The 23,037-nt window shown below is 43.2% G+C and overlaps 1 protein-coding gene and 1 long non-coding RNA gene across 2 annotated transcripts in view; one reads left to right on the top strand and one right to left on the bottom strand.

Moving 5' to 3' along the window:
- Nucleotides 1–19,166, bottom strand: part of LOC111960643 (inactive tyrosine-protein kinase 7-like) — a 40,370-nt gene extending 21,204 nt beyond the window's left edge. Inside the window, exons 1-5 of the mRNA XM_023982751.3 lie at nucleotides 18,691–19,166; nucleotides 3,728–4,024; nucleotides 1,656–1,758; nucleotides 1,201–1,385; nucleotides 365–512 (exon numbers count right to left, since the gene is read on the bottom strand). Coding sequence (XP_023838519.1) covers nucleotides 365–512; nucleotides 1,201–1,385; nucleotides 1,656–1,758; nucleotides 3,728–4,024; nucleotides 18,691–18,814 — 857 coding nt within the window. The 5' untranslated portion in view covers nucleotides 18,815–19,166. The remainder of the gene's footprint in view (nucleotides 1–364; nucleotides 513–1,200; nucleotides 1,386–1,655; nucleotides 1,759–3,727; nucleotides 4,025–18,690) is intronic.
- Nucleotides 19,167–20,640: 1,474 nt separating this feature from the next.
- Nucleotides 20,641–21,711, top strand: LOC111965573 (uncharacterized). The gene is made up of 3 exons (XR_002877541.2): nucleotides 20,641–20,959; nucleotides 21,472–21,561; nucleotides 21,663–21,711. It is a non-coding gene; the product is annotated as an uncharacterized lncRNA (long non-coding RNA).
- Nucleotides 21,712–23,037: the final 1,326 nt, after the last annotated feature.

Raw genomic sequence — 23,037 nt, 5'->3', positions numbered from 1 at the left:
GCTGTGCTAACAATTGCAAAAGGGCTTTCTAATGATGAATTAGCCTTTTAAAATGATAAACTTGGATTAGCTAACACAACGTGCCATTGGAACACAGGAGTGATGGTTGCTGATAATGGGCCTCTGTACGCCTATGTAGATATTCCATTAAAAAATTAAATAAAAAATAAGCGGTTTCCAGCTACAACGTTAACAATGTCTACACTGTATTTCTGATCAATTTGATGTTATTTTAATGGACAATTGTTTTTTTTGCTTTTCTTTCAAAAACAAGGACATTTCTATGTGACCCCAAACTTTTGAACAGTAGTGTATGTAGATAGATATACACACACACACACACACACACAAAATCCAGTCTTACCGGGACTTGTTGGTGATGAGCTCGTCCTGATGGTACCACTCTTGGGTGGGAGGGGGCTCGGCAGTGAACAGGCAGTTAAGGAGGGCCTCCTCGTTCCTCATCACCACCAGGTCCTCAGGAACCACCACGGGACGAGGGAAACTTTTATCTATACAGAGGGTAAGGGTGTGAGTGTGTGGTATGAAGAAACTGAGAAAGAGTACATAGGAAAGGAAAGAGACAGGTCAAAGGGCTCTCTTCAGCTCTGGCTTCTAGTCACAATGTTGATGCCGGTGGGGCTGGGTGTTCAAATTTATTTATAAAGCCCTTCTTACATCAGCTGATATCTCAAAGTGCTGTACAGAAACCCAGCCTAAAACCCCAAACAGCAAGCAATGCAGGTGTAGAAGCACGGTGGCTAGGAAAAACTCCCTAGAAAGGCCAAAACCTAGGAAGAAACCTAGAGAGGAACCAGGCTATGAGGGGTAGCCAGTCCTCTTCTGGCTGTGCCAGGTGGAGATTATAACAGAACATGGCCAAGATGTTCAAATGTTCATAAAATGACCAGCATGGTCAAATAATAATAATCACAGTAGTTGTCGAGGGTGCAACAAGTCAGAACCTCAGGAGTAAATGTCAGTTGGCTTTTCATAGCCGATCATTGAGAGTATATCTCTACCGCTCCTGCTGTCTCTAGAGAATTGAAAACAGCAGGTCTGGGACAGGTAGCACGTCCGGTGAACAGGTCAGGGTTCCATAGCCGCAGGCAGAAAGGTGTTGCTTTGCAATTAAACTATGGGGGAAAACTGCCATCCCTCTTCACCTCTTATTTATTGAATCTTTGTCCATATACACACCTATGATATTGAGGGTGAAGTTGACATTGCTGCACACGTGCCCAGCTGGATTTTTGGCACAGCAATAGTAGAGGCCATTGTTGTCTGGGCTGGCACTGGGCAGGGTCAGAGTTCGCTCCTTGTTGTTGATCTGATGGCTCTTCTCCGGCAGGCGCACGCCGTCTCTGTACCAGTGGCATGTTGGTCTGGGGGAGGAAGACATGACAACTTAATATGCATGAGTGAGTTGGCACATAAGAATAAGTGGAGAGACTGTTGAACGCTTTGAGGCCCCAAGGCGTCAGAATGCTTCAGTTCGGCTAGCTGAACGAGTAAGCTCGCATACTCTCTTAAAAGATGTTCGCTTGAAGACATTTGAAAGCGACAAGTACTCTATTTTAATATGCATGAACTCTTCCAAACAGTTTCGTCAGGGGAGCATGCGGACACCTTAAGGCCGTGGTTGTGTTTCTCACCGTGGGTGTCCATCGATGTTGCACCTGAACGTCACAGGCGCAGAGCTCTCGATGTCCTGCTCTGATGCAGGATCCTTCAGGGTCACCCCACCACTCTCTAGCCCTGTGTGACAGATGGGGGGGAAGAGAAAAAAGAAATAGTTAGGGCAGAAAGGAGTAGAGAGTAGTAAGAGCAATGGAAGGTATATAGACAGAGGTAGGTAGGTTGAGTGAGTGTTAAAAAAAAAGACAGAAGGTAGAGAGCGAACACACGAGGGTTAATAAAAAGGCGTGTTTTTTTTTTTTTAAAGGTGTCAAACCTCCTCTTGCTGTCCATTTACGCAAACAAACCAGCCATTCACACCCGGCCGGCTAACTTAATGCCCAGCTACCAAAACGTCCCCTTTCCTTTCAGCTGACCTTCCTTGTTTTGTGACACAGCCAGCCAGACCAGCCGGACGCTGCAACTTCACAAGCGGTCCATCTTGGTAGAGGACATAAATGACCGCTTTGTCCGCCCCACACTCAAAATAACCTCCAGACGCCGGCGTGATTTTGTTTTTTGGTCCGGCGGAAATAAGAGTTAGAAAAGGAAAGCACTGGCTGGCTCTCGTAAGAGTCTTTATAAGTATGAGGCGGTGTTTTCTTGGCGCTTCAAGAGATGCGTTTGATGGTTGTAGAGACACACATGGGAGGACATACATATTGAGTTTGCATATGGAAGAATAAAACTCAATACGTTTGAATCTATGGCTGCAAAGGCAACTGTCAATATTCAAAACAGGTAGGTCCTCATAGGGTCTAATATGGTGTTAATTGCTGTGCAGCCAATTCAATGCATTTGGCAAAATTATTGCAGTAAAATAATTATGGCCTATCATTTGCTATTACACTGCCACCTCATGCTTAGTTTGAGTGCTAGTTTGAGTCATATCAATATATATTAGAGGTCGACCGATTATGATTTTAACGCCGATACCGATTATTGGAGGACCAAAAAAAGCCGATACCGATTAAAATCAGACAATTTTTTAAAATGTATTTGTAATAATGACAATTACAACAATACTGAATGAACACTTATTTTAACTTAATACATCAATAAAATCAATTTAGCCGCAAATAAATAATGAAACATGTTCAATTTGGTTTAAATAATGCAAAAACTAAGTGTTGGAGAAGAAAGTAAAAGTGCAATATGTGCCATGTAAGAAAGCTAACGTTTAAGTTCCTTGCTCAGAACATGAGAACATATGAAAGCTGGTGGTTCCTTTTAACATGAGTCTTCAATATTCCCAGGTAAGACATTGTAGTTGTTATTATAGGAATTATTGGACTATTTCTCTCTATACGATTCGTATTTCATATACCTTTGACTATTGGATGTTCTTATAGGCACTTTAGTATTGCCAGTGTAATAGTATAGCTTCCATCCCTCTCCTCGCCGCTACCTGGGCTCGAACCAGGAACACATCGACAACAGCCACCCTCGAAGCAGCGTTACCCATGCAGAGCAAGGGGAACAACTACTCCAAGTCTCAGAGAGAGTGACGTTTGAAACGCTATTAGCGCGCACCCCGCTAACTAACTAGCCATTTCACATCGGTTACACCAGCCTAATCTCGGGAGTTGATAGGCTTGAAGTCATAAACAGCAGAGCTGCTGGCAAAACGCACGAAAGTGCTGTTTGAATGAATGCTTACGAGCCTGCTGGTGCCTACCATCGCTCAGTCAGACTGCTCTATCAAATCATAGACTTAATTATAACATAATAACACACAGAAATACAAGCCTTAGGTCATTTTAACTGACTTGCCTAGTTAAATAAAGGTGTAATTATTATTATTTATATCGGCAAAATTGGCGTCCAAAAATACCGATTTCCGATTGTTATGAAAACTTGAAATCGGCCCTAATTAAATCGGCCATTCCGATTAATCGGTCGACCTATAATATATATGTGTATGAATTTAACAACTGCACCTCTTCTTACAGTATTTTGGTTATGAGATCTCAAAACACTGATTTAAGGGAAGGGCTTACATTGATGAGAAATAATGAAGTAAAATGAAGTAGTATTTAAGTAAACTCACATTTGATGTTGAAGGACGCCTCCATGGAGCGCTCTTCTCCTCCCGTGGCATTGTTGCTGGCCAGGCACAGGAAGGTCCCGGCATCCTGCACCCGGTCCACATAGGTGAACTTGAGGTTGCCGCCCTCCCGAAAGCGGCGCTCCGTGTCATTCACCGCGTCGCCGTTTTGCAGCCAGCTGTAACTCACGCCCTCCGTGTCGCTGACCTCGCAGCGTAACATGGCGCTCCGGCCGTGCAAGGCATCCTGGGACTTGGGCTCCTTGGTGAAGTGGAAGGAGGCGGCGTGAAGGGTGAGAACTGGAAGATGAAAAGAGAAAGAGAGAGGAATTAGTTGTTATGCTCTTACGTGTTACGCTAAACCAAAAATTATTCTGTTCACAAACCCTGCATTTGATGCACATACAAATTCATCTTATTTTTCTTCCTTGAAAAGATCAAGTCAAAGACTACTTTCAGCCATCCGCACATCAACTCAGAGATCATAAAAAAAGGAAAGAGGACAATGCTTTTTCCCCTTCCACCTTCTCCCCTCTATGCCCTTGGCTCTTTTGTCCACTGGCAGCTGGGAGTAGAGAGACAGACACCCAAGTGTGCTGCAGACAGACAGACAGAGAAACAGACACCCAGGTGTGCTGCAGACAGAAAGACAGACACCCAGGTGTGCTGCAGACAAACAGACAGACCATGGGCCCCAGCTTCTCTGGACATGGTTCCTAACTCCTTGGCCTCCCTCCCCTTGCTGAGTGACATGCCAGGTATGTACTCTCATCCCAAATAATAACCACGTCTCCTGCAAGACCATCCGTTTCCACTAGCATTGCTAAATGCACAAAAAAATACTGGCCAGGAGATTTGGGATGTTGCTAAACACCCGGCCAATGAACTTCAAAGTGGTTTGGATGATACAACAACACCCTAGGTGAGCTGTAAATAAGCAAAACCTTCACAAAAGTGAACTATCCCTTTAAGGGTGCAGTATAAGCCATTAGAACACCCTACAGGACACAGCCATTCATTCCATTAAAACAATACTAGGTTGTCCTTTCGGCTTGTTGAAGAGACATTCAAATGTCTAGATCCCAAATTGAGCGCATTGCAAATCAGACTTTCGCGCAACTCATTAATTGATGTCAATGGGAGATGTGACCTGAAAATTCTAGTTACACAAGCAGCTCAAGCCAAATTACTAGAATAATAAGTGTGCACCTTCAAATGAACAAATGCTAGTAATACTAAGTATGAATTTTAATGACGGATGCGTTTCTCTCTCTCTGTCCCAGACGTTGAATAGAGTGCCACTGATCCTCGGTGATTGGCAGGGCCTGTCTGGAACTCAGAGCCGCCCATTCATCCAGACAGACGACTGCCTGAGACCGAGACAGACTGCCGTCTCGCTCCAGTGACTGGTTACTGGGGCCCAGGCCGAGCGAAGGCCCACGCTGGGAGCGGACCGGTCTGCACTGGGAGTGGGAAATAAAGCCTCGGCTTTCCCGMGGYGAGGYYGGGGGGGGGGGGGGMGAAATGGCACAAGTAGGCTACACTTATAATGAGAAAAGGGGATGAATGACTGGCACTCATCAACTGAGCTGATATCAGTGTTTTCCCTCATATTGTCGCAGGTAGGCGGGCACTGTGCCATCACTCAGTTGACCCCCCCCACTCCACCATGGAATGCATACCACCTTACTTTGGAATTTGGCCTCTGTTGGTGTACAGGTTGCTGTGTTTTACAAAGGGGTGGGGGGGGGGGGGTCAATAACTGGCTATGACTGATACTATATCTGTGTTTGAGTACTGAATTCATCATAGTTATATTCATATTATGTTCCCGTTTCATAAGTCTATCGACAATAAAATGTGGTGCGATGGTGACATACGTGTGTGGAATCAAGAGACTGGTTGAAAGAACAACAACTAAACAAGAATGTATCCTGGACAGTTGGAACCTAAACAGTTCAACTGCGCCCAACGCGGCCGCACCTGGTTCGGTCTCGTTCTAATACACACGGGACACAATGTCAACACGCCGCAGGTCGAGAGTGCATACCGGCGAAGGGGATGGAATGCGGAGTGGCATCTGCCCGGCTTCAAGAGGATGAGGTATTCATTCATACTCCTCCTCAGCCTTGGACGGATGGGACTCCTGGGTTACCCAGCAAATGTGCGACCGAGTAAAAGTGTCTGAACATCCATGCATTTTAGTTACCTGTATTCATTAAAAAAAAAAAATAGGTTAAGTCAATTAAGAGAAAATGTTTATTTACAATGATGACCTGTCCAATGACCTCTTTGTTCTGGTGGGCTATCACGCTCCCCCCTCTTTCCATCCAAAATTAAAAGCTCAAAGCCTCGCTAGCTACACAACTCCAGTCAAATTACACACTGCTGTTCTCACTGTTTCCGAGAGTGGTTCTATCATTAGAAGTACCTAGTGAGAGTCTAATTGAGAATACAGGAAGGAGAGTAGCCCTTGGTGCCCAATAACAATGCCCCCAGGACTCGTCTCTTTGGCTCTGTACTAGCTAGTACACGTCCTGTGGTCCACTAATAAATAAAATATATACACACACACACACACACACACACAGAGACTAGCTCTCTCCTCTACAGGGAAGGACACATTCCAAACTTAGCGCAGCCAGAGGGACAGGACAAGCCATTATCTGTGCCTGTTGCTGCTATGGAGACAGGATCCTCTCAGAGAATACTCTTGATTAAGAGGGTACCAAGACCTAGAAGAACTGAACGGACAAGAGAATAGGGAGTCATTTCTGCAATGTAGGCTATAGCTATTCTGTCTACTCACACCGCCATTATTCAAAACTACAAGTCACAACAAGTATAAAAACAGAGCCTATTGGTGTCAGTCAAGAACCATTGCAATTGATAAACAAACCTAAATCTAGGCTATTCAATAAATGACCTCTTCTATTTAAAGATTGAACTCTATGTGCTCCCTGTCCCAGACCTGCTGTTTTCAACTCTCTAGAGACAGCAGGAGCGGTAGAGATACTCTGAATGATCGGCTATGAAAAGCCAACTGACATTTACTCCTGAGGTGCTGACCTGTTGCACCCTCGACAACCACTGTGATTATTATTATTTGACCCTGCTGGTCATCTATGAACATCTTGGCCATGTTCTGTTATAATCTCCAGAAGAGGACTGGCCACCCCTCATAGCTTGAGTATTTCCTAGCCACCGTGCTCCTACATCTGCATTGCTTGCCGTTTGGGGTTTTAGGCTGGGTTTCTGTACAGCACTGTGACATCAGCTGATGTATTTATGAAGCCCTTCTTACATTTGCTTGATTGATTCAATCAGACGTTCCTCTCAGAAAACAAAAGAATGGTGACGCCTACTTTTATCATAAGCAGTGGTGAACTAGCAGCCACAGAGAACCCTAACATTTCCTGCAAGCCCCCCCCACAGTTGGGTGTTGGCCTAAATCTGGAAAATGTGTTTTCTTTCCTCGCATGAATATGCAGTGGACAGTTCAGGGGTTGTATGTGTACATCTTTCCTGCACTTTTCCCACAGGAAAATAAACAGGGTGAATGTTCGTGTGGCCTCCAGCGAGCGTCAGTCTGTTTGTCGCCTCTACTGGGTGGACTCTGGGGAAATTTACTCGCCAAAGACATTAAATCAACAGACATGTAGCGACTCGCCATGTTGCATGGCATCAATTGTGCAGAGTGTAGCTAAACTAGGTCGTGAGGATGATGCCTTGAACACTTGTTTCATGTAAAGAATTGTTTGACCAGAGATGGTACATTTACCAGAGCATCATGATGGGCCATTGGAGTCCAGTAGGCTTTATTTTATATTGAATTTCAAAATCATGAGATTCTCTGAGATATCAGGAATGACAAGGGTCTTGCACATTTAAAAGCGTCTACAAAATCAGTGTCTAGGTGAGGACCCTAGCCTCTGCAGAAATGCCTGGCACTGGTACATTCCCAAACGTCTTCCTTGAGTCCAGGGCAGGAATTTAAAGTGACAAAGGTGGCATTCATGGTTGCTGGAGCAGTGGAACTACACTAACCGAGTGTAAGCAAACCTGATTGGCTGAAACATGAACCACAAATGGAACCTGTTGCTGCATAAAAACGCTGTACATTACATCACAACTGGAATCTGCTCGACAAACATAACCTACCTCCCAAGACGGAGCTAAAATCAATATTCATGTGAACCTAAAGAAGCAAATCGTGCACCAAACCAGGAAGCAAATAAGTTGAGGCATCAATTGTTATGATGTTACATGCGTTGGATCGGTCGAGTTGTAAACTCTTTCATTCGGTATAGGTCATGCACCCGGAGCTTTAGGGCACTGGTCTTTCTCTTCCAGCTCGTATAGTGGTACTCTACTTGGCTCTGTTAGTGCCAAAAAAAACTCCTGTGGTTTCTCCCTCGCTCTCACAAAGGAGGGCTTTGATGCACAGCGGTCAATGACCCTTTGGTGTAAAGATACTGGGTCTGTGACTGGTTCCATTTGAAGATGCCTACAAGGCTTCGTTGCAGATGCAGGGACCTCCCACCAAGCGCTACTGACTGTAGGCAGGAAAGATGGGCACGGAAATATTTTCGGGTTTAATTCCAAAAGATACAGAACGCTGTGGAATGTGAAGAAGACTGGGAGAGACCACAACGGCAAACTGTAGAATAAAAATGAGAATGTCACCATATATTGTGGGCTTCCTCCGTTGTAACTTCAGACGGACCTATTTTGGTGCTATATATCAGGCGTTAGGATGACTCCATGGATGCGAGCAGACTCATATTTAACAATTGTGTCGAGTTGATTTGGACCACCTGTCCACTAAAAGGAGCCAAGCATTAAATTGAGCCATAAAACAAAACCGCCCTGTGAAATATGACCTACCATAAGGGGTGTCCATAAATGACAACAGCATTGTACGTACGCTTGCCATAACTTTTACTGAGGTATGTTTCACCACACCCGCGGTCCACAAGGCTGAGGAGCATCGTTATGCAAATACACAAGTGGAAACTGAATCTCCCGGTGTCCTCATCTCATCCACTTGAGACAAACGCCACGGGAGCATGCGAAAAGCCATTTAAGACATCAAGCTCCGTGGCTGGCAAGAAGGCAACATATTAAAGCACATCACATTCAGCTGCTGATTTCCCCGGGGTAACTTAATAGTCCGGAACGGCCTAATAGTCGGGCAAGGCAGTTGGGCCTGCGGTATCACTGGGCCTGGACCCCTCAGACAAACAGCCATTTAAGGGGCGTTGCAGTCGAAGGGAGTAGGTAGGCGTTCACGAGGCCAATCAGAGGGTCCGGGACAGCAGGAAGTTGGATGTTTGTGCAGCTGCTCCCACGTTGAGGGACAGCGTCAAGCTGGACATGGATAAACAGGTGCCCGCTCTGAAAATGCCCGCAGATACTGAGATGAACCAGTTGGGGACTGCAGTCCATTGGGACGGTGCAGTAGGAGCAAGTCACCCTCCATTTAATAACACAGTCCAGATTGAGACAACAGGCAAAAGGGGAGATGGTAAATCCACTCTCATAAGGGCCACGATGCAGAGGTGCAGGGTACCAGTGATTTGGTTTCTGGGAGACTCCTCCACGACTCACGTTCCTCAACCAGTCTGTCATGTAGGACGTGGAACTCATTTTAAAATATGAATATTTGCTTTATCTTGGCCAGGTCGCAATTGTAAATGAGAACGTGTTCTCAATTTGCCTACCTGGTTAAATAAAGGTTAAATAAAAAAATTACAAAAATATTGAGCATCCGCCAATAAAATTTTGATGCAGAAATTGAGTTCCGCAGACGATGTCACGTAGGGAATATTTTCAACGTTATGGCAGCACTTGGAGCCGAGCTAATTTTGATCTATCCCATTACCATTTACGAAGATACGAGACATCCCGATTTTTACGACATCCCGATTTTTTTCAAAATCATGGGCAATTCACAAGATATTTTGTCTATGTTCTCTAAATAAGCATTGTTGTACAATTAAAAGGTCAAATACATCGCATTTCAAACAGTCAGCAATAATCTAATGAATTCACAGCGTGTGAAATTAGGCTAAATAATAATATAATTTCTCTAACTAGTTTCACCTGCTTTTTTTTTGCAATAATAGCTGATCTGACTTAAGTCTATGAAAATGCCCTTTTTGTTCAAACATTTTACCAGAACAATGCATAATGTACATTCACCAATAATGACTAACTTCCTGTAGCAGGTATTAACATACAGAAAATTAACACAGGTCTCAATCTCTCATGCAAAAGAACATGCTAGTGAGTAGCCAGTTAATGTTAAGAATACAAGTTTAGCTAACTTAAATCTATTTGTTCGCTAACAAGGCAGAACAGTTGAATTGTTGTGAACAGACCCTTCTGTCTGTCTCCCAACTGTTTGAACAGCATGTTAGCCTGTCCACTTTGTTCAGATGTTAAAGATGTTAAAAATCAAGTGGCCTACCTTATTTCTGAATGAAAACGAGTTGCCAATTATGTCTGAATGCTTATGGCACATTTATTAAAATGAAAAAAGACCACACAGCTAGCATAACAGTCTATAGCTAAAATGCTGATAGAGGTACATGGTACCGCAATGCTGTGCGACAAACTGAGCATTCGTTTTCCAGAATCAATGTTCACTGATACTCCTGTTTTAGTAGCGTCTGCTCTGCGCGCAATTTGAGGAGTTGAGACATACAAAAAGGTATCGTTAGAAAGGTTAACTTCATGTATTACAGTAAAATGTGTTTCAGTCTCCATTTGACGGATTCCGTTGGACCGAACCTCAAATGCAAATTGCGAGTTGAAACTGCTTGTCAGAGGAAGAAGTGTTCTCTCAACTTTGTTGGTGTGGCGGGGGGAGGGGCTCGGTGTGTGTGTAAACAGAGAGGAAAAGGCGAAGAGAGGTTTCATTCTTGCCCAAATCCTGTCCAAAATAAGCTTGTCGCCTGCCTTGCGGCGAAGGAGACCAAAAAGACAACATGAGAACAAGCAGACAAACGCTCATAAAAAAAAAGGTCATACAAAATAACTTCATGCGATACAAACATTTGGAATATCGCAGAAAAACATTCATTGGAATTGATTCGATAGAAGAGACCAGACCTAGGACAGGTTTGCATTGCAGCTGTTCTCTTCTGTCCTGTCATCACAGAGAGCACGGCATGAGATTGTATCGGAGGACGATGAGACTTTAAAATCCTTGGTGAACCGTTCCCTTCATTTAACGCAGGGGCCCAGCTGTGAGATGGATACCCATCTGTGGCCAAAACATTTATATGAGAATCCCCTGCCCCGTCACTGCACATACAAGGGACAAAACAGCTGGAGGGGGGGTGGGCGCAGAGATGAGTGGGAGCTTACTATGGCCATACATGGTCATTTTCTTGGTGGAGATTATGAATGTAAAAAAAATATTTAATTACATGACTAAGACAAATACTACAGAAAAGACTAATGGATTAACCCACCTATATACAGTATTATAATACATTTTTCTGTACAGTGCTACATTGTGCCGTACTCTATTTAGCCGACTAAACTCAACGATTTACGATGGAGTTGAACGGCGACTAGTGTGTGGGCAAACTGCAACAGTATCACATGAATTGTCCTGTGTAAAAGCGGCATATTCTTTGGGTACTGAAATGTGTAGTTATACTCCACTGTGCTGTGCTATCCAAACTTGTGAAATATAGGTTCAGATTTGGTCCAGTCCGTCTGCGGACGTTAAACATCAAGGCCAGGGTCGACTGACCAAATGTAAACTACTTTTCAACATCCATGGACGTCCGATGTCGGTCAGTGCGTTAGGATGCTTGTTATAGTAAAATCCCTGCAGAGTTTGTTTTATTATAAGTAGGATATTGTAGATGTGGGTAGACGTCAGTGTGTGTGTGTGTGTGTGTGTGTGTGTGTGTGTGTGTGTGTGTGTGTGTGTGTGTGTGTGTGAGAGAGTGAGTGTGAGAGTCCAGACTCAGCCTGTTTTAACACTCTTGGTTTGACCATGAGACAGACAAAGCTGTTCTGAGCTGAACATGACAGTGGAAGGGAGGACAGTAGCAGGTGAACCCAACTGTGATTTGTGACTATTATGATTTTCCATTGTAACCAATTCAGTTGCAGTAATTCCATTAGTGTTTTATTTGGTAATTTAGTTACCAATTTGGTAACGGAATTACGAGTTATATTCACTTAATAATTCAAATAAAATTGATATCAGTAAAATCACTAACTAAAAAAATAGGTACGTTTACCATTACCTATTACTTTGTGAAGTTTCATTATCCTCCCTCATGAGGGAGAGACATTTTAAAATATCTTAAAAGATATGTCGGTTTTGGTTACGGAATTAAGAGGCCCAAGGCAATATTTTTTTTTTTTAACTCAGAACGTAAACAATTCCTCCAAAACCAAATATAAAGTGTTGAAATTAGTTGGCAGGGGTTTTGATGCATTTCTGATAAGACCTTTTCCTTGTAGATTCTAACATTTTCTATCTGATCCAGAAATCAAAGCCTTTACTTATGCCTAATTTGACATGCTCCTGGAGAAGAAAATAAAAGCTTTGTGTACCTCCATCGTTAGAGTCCAGAGCCAAGTTTACGGCCCTGGAAGAGTCAGGGGTTCAGCAACTTTTCTCATGTGAGCCTTGGGGCTTTAATTTTACTGTTGGCTAACTGGCTTGAAGGTGATAAAGAAGCCTACTCTCTGTTTTCGTGGGGAAATAACAATTGATGCACCAAAGCCAGGTTACAACCCATGACATCTCAACTATGCCCCCTCATCCTCCGTGGTATGGCATCTGCCGCAGGCAGCTCAGACTTGGAAGTGTATCCAGAGTATGTGTTTTCGATGTGAGATTTAGAATGCGATGCAATTAGCTGTCCCCTGTGGGGGGGGGGGTTCATCCTCTCCACCCCCTGCTTCACCCCCTCCACGCCTGCCAGTTGGCAGTGTTGACCTCATGCTGCGAGAAGTGCAAGCGACTGATGCGTACCGCAGAAAGAGTGGGGCCCCTGACAAACAAACAATACCCCTACAGCACACAAGGAAGGACGAAATACAATAAACATTAAGGGAGGCCAACAGCAGAGGATGTTGAAAGTCAGAAAAATGTTTAGGAGACGAGGCTTGGGACTTTCACAGTTGCGCAACCCAGCAGTTTTTTAGACCTCATATGTTGATAGTTAACCAAGTAATTATTTCTTCTCACAAACTAAATTGGCGGGAAGGGGTAATGTGTGTAGTACTGAAGGTTAGTCTTTCCTCCACAGTAAATTCCACACGCTTCTCTTTATAGTACATAAAATCTAAAAAGCCTTTGGTGCTCTGGGAATGTTGTGGTACTTCTAAATCCGGTTCTGGAAATAGATGGAGCTTAATGAAAAGCATATGGACTTCAATTTAATTACACAAATTCTGAACTCATAACAAGAACCACTTGTTCTCTCTGCAGAGCACTCAGGAGTTTCACCAGGCAACTTCACATTGGTTCCAGGCAGGTCAACAGACTAAAATTGTCCCTAAAACAAATCCCTCCAGACAGCCCTTGAGAGGACCGGGAAAGGGTTAATACGCAACAGAGGGCAAAAATCTGGCAAAACATCTAGCAATAAATATTGTTTTACCACAGAGGGACTCAAAAGGTACCAGCGCTCATGTCCCTAGTTCTTCAAACGGTTCAGACTGAGCTTGTTCTTGGGTGGCGAAGTGTAAAAACATCTCTTCTCCCCTGCTCGTGACCTCTCTGCCCTGGATTCAGTCTGTGTGGGTTTCCCTTGATGATTGGAGCCTGTGGCTTTTGAGCAGCCTTTGGTTTACCTCATGTTCAACGAGAGCCATGCATAGCTGTGATTGGCTCTGTCAGACAGGGTTCTTTTCATCTCGAAGTTTTGCTGTCCATTTCACATGCCATCGTCATTTTAGAGGAGCATGAAGGGATGGCACGGACATAAACAGTTGGACCACTACTTTGTATAAACTTTATACACTGTGTCAGTGATTACTCTTATTTCATTACTTATCATTCGCACAAAACCCAAGCAGTTCTGGGCGTGTGTTATTCAGGGTTTACACGCAAGTATTTTGATGGCATGCTATTTTCCACTCTATTTTATCTGCAAATAATCTTATCAAAAAGCCATAATCAGTCTTCAATAAATTAAATACGTGTCACATGCGTCATAAACGACAGGTGTAGACTAACAGTGAAATCCCGCTCTAAAAAATGGGAAAGAAATGCAGAAACACTCTTCTTCCCAGTCAGCAGCACTGAGGTTTGCCAGGGTTATAAGGCTATGCACCTTGACGATGGTGCCAATGGCTCATATGTGGCTGAAAGACAAGCCTAGGTCCTAGCTTCGGCAGAAAGGCATGTCTAAAAAAAGGGTGACATTTTGATTAATCTATAAAGTGGCAATGAAGTGTGTGCAACGGCAAAAAAAAAATTGACCTCATGCCCAACAGACTACTTAATTTCATCCTTCTCCGTTAACGTAAAGAAAATGGAATCATAAAACAAAATTGGGTCATCAAAGGTATTCTGCAACTGATGACTCACACTGTCTTTGGGATTTATCTTCCACACAGTTTTTAATCCTTGTTGCAACCAGTGAAAGCTGTTGATTTCAACCCAACGTTTCCTGGCCACACAAAGGAAATTGGAGCCGTTTTCAGGAACAGATCCTCCTGAAATAGCCAAAGGAGCCTACTTCAAGTTCAAAGCTAAATATAGCTCTTTTTTTTTTAACCAACAAAGCCGTTTCCATCAAGGAGTGAAAAAAGGGATTATTATTTATTTTATTTTTTTTATTATTTTTTTTATAAGCACCTAAGTACGCCAGAGTAACAGATCCACACACAAATGTCGTTTCCTAAATTGGTTCTAAAGAATGTCCAATTTATCAAGAATAACTATAGTTAAACCAAATGCTTTGAAATGTTTAAAAAACACACTACCTACCATGAGTCTGGAGACCAAATAGTTCTGAGCTTTTTGTTGTTGAACAGTTCCTCAATAGACACTTCAAAACAGACCCGTTCTCCCACCATTTTGTTCAGGCCATTCCTGGCAGACACTCCATATCAGACAACTTGACATCTTATGAGCAGAATATCTTCCTCCTTGCCAAGGCCCTGCTACTTCTCTGCCGGCGAGCGATCTCACGACGGGTGGCATGGTTTTACACGGGCATTCGTTTCAAACATCCGCCAGGCTGTCATTTCAGGAGCTCATTAAGCGCCATCAGATCAAAACATCAGTTATGTCAGCCGCTGGCATCGTCTTTATGCACAGGGTCGGGCGCCAAATACGGAGGGCATTGTGGAAACTAATTACAAGCGCCTCGGTTAAAACATGCTTTGGCACGACCCGGCTGGGTTGACCCAGGGTAGATTTACTCAACAAGCAAATAAAGTGGCGTCAATCATCCTATGAGTTGGGCATAGAGGAGCATCTACCATATCAGAGGACTCAATTATAAAATGTTACCTTTACCCCCCCCCCCCCCCGTCATTTTGAAACCTTTGACAGTGTAAATAGTGTCACTGCTGTTTTGCTTTAAATACTGTGCAGCAGTTAACAGCTACTCCTCTAAATACTGAACGTCCACCGTTACATTTAAAATTGTGCATATTTCATTTGTGTGTGTGACGCTGCAGAGGTCGAGGTCTTATTTTTACACTTCTAATAATAGTACGACAAATCTTTATACATCAACCCCCCTCTCAAATAAATGCCCTATATCAGGGCTGCCCACTGACTGCTAACACCATTTGCTTTGGCTGACTAAAGGGCAATAGTGTTGAGATTGATTATCCCCCCCCCAAAAAAACTCCCTCAAAACATATTTTCCAGATCTTAAAGTTCGGCTGTAATAAACACTCGTGTGTCTGATCAAACCGCAGCTGCCAGAGGTGTGCCAAAAGAGAATAGTGATGGTTACCCCTGACATTTAGCGGCACAGTCCCAAAGACCCATGAGACCTCAGAGGAGTTAGACAAGAGGGAAGAACATGCCATCACGCCTAATCCAGAATGTGTTTCAAGAAAACAGTCAGCTGCTTATCCTCCATCCTCACATTTGTCATAGACCAGAGTGGCCCTCTCTTTCATGCGAGTAGTTGCCATTGCTTTAACAAGACACACACAGTAGGAACAGATGGCAGTACCGGAAATAAGGACTGGGTTTTGATCGAAACAGGAAATGTGTACAAGCTCTGAAAGGACTACACAAATTGGATGAATGTTGGAAATTAAATTAGAATACTATCGGCATAATTCAATGTTTCAGAAAATAATCCAGTTCCATTGCTGCAAATGGTGATGATTGATCTTATTGTAAACCGAGGAAGCTCAATTATCATTATTTCAGTATGCGTTTGGTTATCCTCGCTTCTCTGTGATATAGCCGGCTGTAGCATCCCCTATGCCCTGTGTGATATAGCCTTCTGTAGCGTTGCCTATGTCCTTGTGTGGGTGCTGTTGGTTTAAGAGAGTTCACTCAACTTACAAATGTACCTCATGTGAAAGGTAATATTACCAAGAAAATAACCTATACTAGCGTCAGCAGCCCAGACACTGGCAATACAGCAAAGTAAACAAACCCAAATATTAGATCGCCGGCTCTCCGGGTACATAGACCACTCTCCAAATAACTATAAAACAAGTTACATGTGCAATCAAACTGAAACCTCCTTAGACTCAGGCCATATTCCAGTACTTCAAGGCGAAGGATGTTTCACATTATACACTGTAGATCTTAATCACGACACAGGACCATCTTGTCAGGGGAAAAGGGCTCACAATATGGTTTTGATGTAGAAGTATCTGAAGACATTTTTATCTCCCTCTCTGAAGCCCCAGAAATCAAAACGTTGGTATTTCAAACAATACACGGTGCATTGCATCATTTAAAAACAGTCCAATAAGACCGAGGGCTCTTTTCCACTTAATTATAGTGTCAAAACCATACTACAGCATAGCATGCTTCTCAGTCCTCTTAGTTTACAATAAACAAAAAAATGTGAGTCCAATTCAGAGCAAAGGGACTCGTCAAGTGAAATGATACTACCTCTGTCTTTGCAACTACAGTGAGTGCTTCTAAAAGTATTTTTCCCCAGACCAATCCTGATTTCCATAACAATGGAAGGAGATGGTCCCCCTCGCGTTCTAAAGATCAAGCAGGCCTCTCAACTACCTGTGAAGTCCCTTCAGGCTGCTTTTATCTCTTGGCTTTCCATGCAAATGTCGTCCCATTTCCTCCAGAGACCCTGAGGCCAACGACAACACCCCAACACACATTTTCTCCACGTCTCCAAAAAGATACAAATCCATTCCCTGACTGTTTCTCGACACTTCCACTTACCTACATGAGAAAAAATATATACTGTAGTCATAGATTGGGGGCATTGCGGAAGAACTAAAGCAAAAGCATTGAGCTTGAGCCATACCACTTCTTTGCACAAGCGTACCTTAAACTTTTACAGGCGGCTTTAGCCTGCAGCATATGTAAATTACCCTTCTACACGCTGTACTACAGTATGTGCCTTACCAGCATATCCATAGGATCCTATAATTCAGTTACAGGATCTCTATGAACATATCATTCCTGACAAGCTATAACAATCAGCCTGTGCTGCCCAATTAGAATTGGAGCTCTTGAGATGACTGGAAAACGTTTGAGCAGTAAGAACGCCTGCTCTCCATGACAGAGTGACCAGGTGAATCCGGGTGAAAGCTATCGATTCCTTATTGATGTCACTTGTAAAAATCCACGTCAAATCAGTGTAGATGAAGGGAAGGAGACAAGTTAAATAAGGATTTTTAAGCATGGAGACAATTGAGACATGGATTGTGTATATGTGCCGTTCAGAGGGTGAAAGGGCAAGACAAAAGTGCCTTTGAACGGGGTATGGTGGTAGGTGCCAGGCGCACCGGTTTGTCTCAAGAACTGCAATGCTGCTGGGTTTTTCATGCTCAACATTTTCCTGTGAGTATCAAAAATGCTCCACCACCCAAAGGACATCCAGCCAACTTGACACAACGGTAGGAAGCATTGGAGTCAACATGGGCCAGCATCCCTATGAAAAGCTTGACACCTTGTAGAGTCCACGCCCCCAACAAATTGAGGCTGTTCTGAGGGAAAGAGTGGTGCAACTCATTAAGATGTTCTTAATGGTTTGCACACTCAGTGTAGGCCAGTCACTTCCCCCACTCTCTTCAGCCCAGGTCTGGCCATATTCTATGAAAGAGCCTGTTGAATCAAGCTGAGCAGTAGGGAACCTTCTGAAGTCAGGCCATGCCAACATGAATTTTGCAGACAACCAATATTGATAATTATTCTGCCTTCTGCCCAAAAACAGTTGTTAGTCATGGTCCTGTTATGAGCTCTACTAAGCTCAAATCACATACTGTAAAATGCATATTGTTATGGAAATATTATGGAAATTGCAGCATTACCATGTGTGGCATTGGAAGACAGTTCTTTGTGTGCCCTGCAATGCTGTCAAGTCAAAGACCAATGCTCAAGGGGATAGAATATGTGGTCATGACATTATCCAAACTAACCAACTGGACAACAAAAAATACATAATGGATAACACGATTTTCACTGATTATGTTTTTGGAATATGGAGTTTTTTGGGGAGTGGGTGACAACGAGCTTCCTGCCGTTAAATATTACACTAGCCTTTTGTAGAATAAAGGTTTACAATTATTTTTTTTAAACAAGACAACGTTGTTTCAACTTTGTTTGTGGGCGCTTACAACTTGGGCTATTGGATAACGTCCTATACTCTAGTCACCAACATTTTTCTGAAAGAAAGCTTGTTTGTTACATTGAAGTAGTAGTCTATAGTATAGTATAGAGTATTGTACCGAGTGGTAAACACACTTTCAGATAACTTAACATGTATAACACCCGGCGGGCTTGTGGCCACTTGGTGTCTTCTTACCTTTGGTGAAAATAAGAAAGAGAATCGTGGTGTGTATGGTCGGCATGACTCCTTGTCTACGCCTATTCGCCGAGTTCAGGTTACTCTCTTTGAAACCATTATTTTCTGTGGACGGCAACTCCATAATAGAACTCCAGAAAAGTAAGCCACGACTAAGTTAAAACATTCGCACAAGAAAACGAGACCCAAAAGCAAGGGAAGTCAGCGCGAAAACCTGAACTATCAGCGTTTCACAAGACCTAAAAGGTACTCCAACGAGGAACGACTGCTTTGTCTAGTGGTCGTCCGATGATACGACTGTTGCACGATCAATTCGTAAATGTGAAGACGTGGGCCCTATTCCATTATTTCAAATAATGGCAACAAAAAAAAAAGGTACCTACATGCCATTACTTCGACACTACTGAATGAAAGTAGGCTTTTTATTTTTCTCTCTCTCTCCTTAGCTCCCACTTTGTATGAGAGGCTTCCGGTGTTTGGAGAAGAGAGGGAGGGGTGAGGGGATGGTGGGCACTAAATTATAAAAGAAATTAAAGGTAGCGTTAGTAGGTCAAACGTGTTTGCACTTTTCTATGCAAACATTTTATTATTATTTTTTATTTTACCAGGTAAATTGAAAGAGAACACATTCTCATTTACAGCAACAACCTGGGGAATAGTTACAGAGGAGAGGAGGGGGGATTTTATTTTATTTGGATCCCTTTTAGTCCTCATTTGGACAAATCTTCCAAGAGTCCTTAAACATTAAAAAACTATTTGTAATACGATCACATTTTCACATATAACACACTGTTACAAACAGACATAATACACTTACATATTGACTCGATAAATACTCTAACAGTCTAAAAAGATAGATTGATTCTTCATCTAGTCAAGCACAACTTTCCTATGTATTATATTTAAATTGTTTTAAAGCATTGTTTAAATTTGTTTAAATTGGCAGTCCAGGGGGTTTGATCAAGACGTTTACACAGATCAGACACGGACAGAGTATGATTAGCTCGATTTCAAGGGTGTTTATTAAATAATAAATCAAAAGAAAAGGATCGGTCTCCCCCATGAGACCATCTCTGAGATACCGTCTTCTGGGCTCCGTCTTGCTGTATCCTGTCGGGCACACAAACTCAACTCCCTCGTCTTAGCTCGGGCACCGTCTCCAACTACACGAAAGTCACCTTACTTCCCCCAGTCCTCTCCTGTGTGCTGCCCTTCTGGCAGCTTTATGGGGCTTCACCAACTCCCCAATCAGCCCCAATTAGTCCTGGGCGGAGAGCCCGTCGAGACCTGGCACGTCCAGCAGATGGAGCCATCGCCTTGTGATGTATACTCCGTCTGTCACTAGGCCTCGACGAGTCTCCCGCCGGTGGCTGACCTGCTGTACGCCACACTCTACATCGAAATGTTCTTTTGCCTATTTCTCTTTTCTGTCTGGATAACACATAGATGGTGGACAATCTATTCCTGGTATTTACTGAATGTCTGTCTCTTACCAACTGAATACCTTTTGTGAATAGAGTTTGGCTGTTTTAAATGTTGTATAGTGTGATGAAACAGGCAGGGAGCAGGTCTCGAACCCTCAACCTTCTAGTCCGAAGTCCAGCGCGCTATCGACTGTGCCCCAAAAGCATGCTCGAGCGGCAGAGTCAATATCCCCGCTTATAAACCCAGGGTCGTTACACTACTCCCTGATATTTTCCAAATCTACTTGTAGAGCTTGCTGTACATGTTGAACCGATTGTCTTGCTGTATAAATTGTAGTATTATCTGCAAATATAGTAGCTTGAGTTTCAGATAAGGCATAAGGAAGGTCGTTGGTATATATTAAGTAAAGAAGTGGCCCAAGGCAGCTGCCCTGCGGTATTCCACAGTTTAAAGCATGAGGGGAAGAAAATGAACCATTGACATAGGTGGACTGTTTCCTGTCAGTTATATATGACCATAGGCGGAAATCCCAGGGGGGACGGGGGGGACACGACCCCCCCATCTTGGGAAAAATATGATTTGTCCCCCCCAATATATCACTGTAAACATAACTATGTAATTTCAATAATATTAATAATACGCAATGAAAGCACTTGTGCTGATTATAGACACTTAATAGCGCGTTTAAGTTTCAAAAGATTGCGACCCCCCCCGCCCTTTGCCTCACAATGGTTTGATCCACTGCCAGTTCTTTAGCTGGCAAGGTAATAGAGGGTTCGTAACTACTGTCCGAAAGGGACATGTACGTAACTGACGTGAGGTTAATCCAGTCAATCCATAGCAGGTCCATAGCAATGTTATTTATTTATTTTTATGTTGGCAGGGTTCACACACTAGCTGAATTTGCAGAGCTAGCGCGCAAACTAAAGCAAACATTAACTATCAAGCTAGCTAGTACCTATTCCATTTATGTGGCGTCGTCAAAGATGGAATKTTTGCTATCYTCAGTTTAWTCCAAGAMCAGCATGCAGCTGTGGTGCTTCGACGTCCCTGTGATAAGGTTAGCGATAAACTGAAGTCCAAACTGAACAGAACAGAACTACACTCTCTTCTACCATTGTCTTAAATATATATAATGGTCTCGTTGCAAAAGATAAATTGTCGCTAGTGAACTTATTTTATTTTATTTAACCTTTATTTAACCAGGTAGCGAAGATTATAGCAAACACACAGAAACGGAATTGGTGCTCGCTAGCTTTACAAATTCAGCTATTGTTGGAAGCCAGCCAATATGAAACAAACTATTTAAATTACAAAAGGTTGCAGCATGTGTTGTGTAAATGTGTGTGTGTGCAGCTAGGCCAGCCAGCCAGCCAGGTAGAAAAATGGCGAACATTTAGAAGAAGACGGACATCAAGAGTATTTGTCAGTACACCAAAACGCATAGTAAGAACTCTAGTATCCTAATATCTCAAAGACTAGTTGATAAAATGTTCATAAGAAAGAAGTGAAATGCTAATGGAAATGTTTCACAATGATGTCATTAGGCAGAGCAGGCAACAGATGGCACACAGACAGCAGAGCTGGGGACAGATATGGCAGGGCAGACTGGCAGACAGGGAGTCTCAGGTAAGTTTGTTGAGTTTTGTTTGGCAACATTATGAAAGGTTCTCAATTTTTTTGACTTGTAAAATAGGGACATAATTGGAAAATGCCATGGATACCCCCACTCTCTAACTTAAACTGGTGACTAAACTAAGATTTGTTTACGGCAATGGTATTGCTGTTGTGATTAATTGTGTAGTTTTGGGTACCGGTAGTTAGGAGTACGGCAAACACCTTATTTATTTTCTAGGAGACAGACTGAGTCAGTTAGGGTAGTGAAAGGGAAGAGCAGGAGAGAGACTTCAGAGGACGTGTCACAGCCACGCAGGACCAAGTGTCACCTTGTTGCAGCAGCACCAGTATAGGGGACAGTGACAAGCATTGTCCAGTTACACACATGTGACAAACATATCAGCCACACCACAATTTATAGAACCGCAAACTCTTGCAACAGAGTGTTGACGTTTCAGAGAGAGATGGTTTCGCGATTTCCCCTGGCTACATTATAATCCATCAATAAAAGGAGTGTTGTGTTTTCACTGTAGCCAAGGTTTTCAAGCCAGCATCTTTTGGCCAAAGAGCTGATCCTGCTTCATTAGTGCAGGATTTAGGAACTGGAGAAAAGCCATTGAAAAATTCACAGCACATCAAAATTGCAAACCCACGCCACTTTGTAATTGTAACAGCAACACAGCTAAATCCAATCAGTGTCCAGTTATGTCAGCGCGTGGGTAAACAGCAGGATGACGCAAGGCATTGCTTGATGAAATTGTTAGTTCGGTGCGGCATGTAGTAAGACAGGGACAAGCCTTTAGAGGCCACCCGGATGACAGTGGGAATTTATACCAGATTTTGAAACTTAGGCAGAAGAGGATGATCCCATTTTACTGAAGTGGTTAACAGAGCGTACCACAATGTACACAGGCCCAAAGCACAGAATGAAATTCTGAACATATGGCCAATAGTCATTCGAGGCATTGCAGCTGAGATTAGGTTCTTCCGATGTACAATTTTCATTAATTGTTGATGGTACTCAAGATGTCTCTGGTGCTGAACAGGAGAATGTCTGTCTGCGTTATGTTGACCATAACATGTCCCTCACAAGGAGTTTATTGGGCTATACAGGGTGTCGGAGACAAAGGCGAGGGCATTGCGAAAGTGCACTGATGTGTTGTTGAGGAAACCGCAAACATATGCTCGGTTCTTTTGTTCAGTAGTGTGTAGAGCAGTGGTTCAACCTTTTTGGGGTATGGAACCCTGCATATTTTGAGGCAAGGCAGGCAAGGTTTTGAGCGGTCCTCAGGGACCTCCACCCCT

This window comes from Salvelinus sp. IW2-2015, linkage group LG1 (assembly GCF_002910315.2).
Source record: "Salvelinus sp. IW2-2015 linkage group LG1, ASM291031v2, whole genome shotgun sequence".
Lineage (NCBI taxonomy): Eukaryota > Metazoa > Chordata > Actinopteri > Salmoniformes > Salmonidae > Salvelinus > Salvelinus sp. IW2-2015.
The sequence above is the reverse complement of the archived record's forward strand: the minus strand, read 5'-3'. Positions and strand labels throughout refer to the sequence as shown.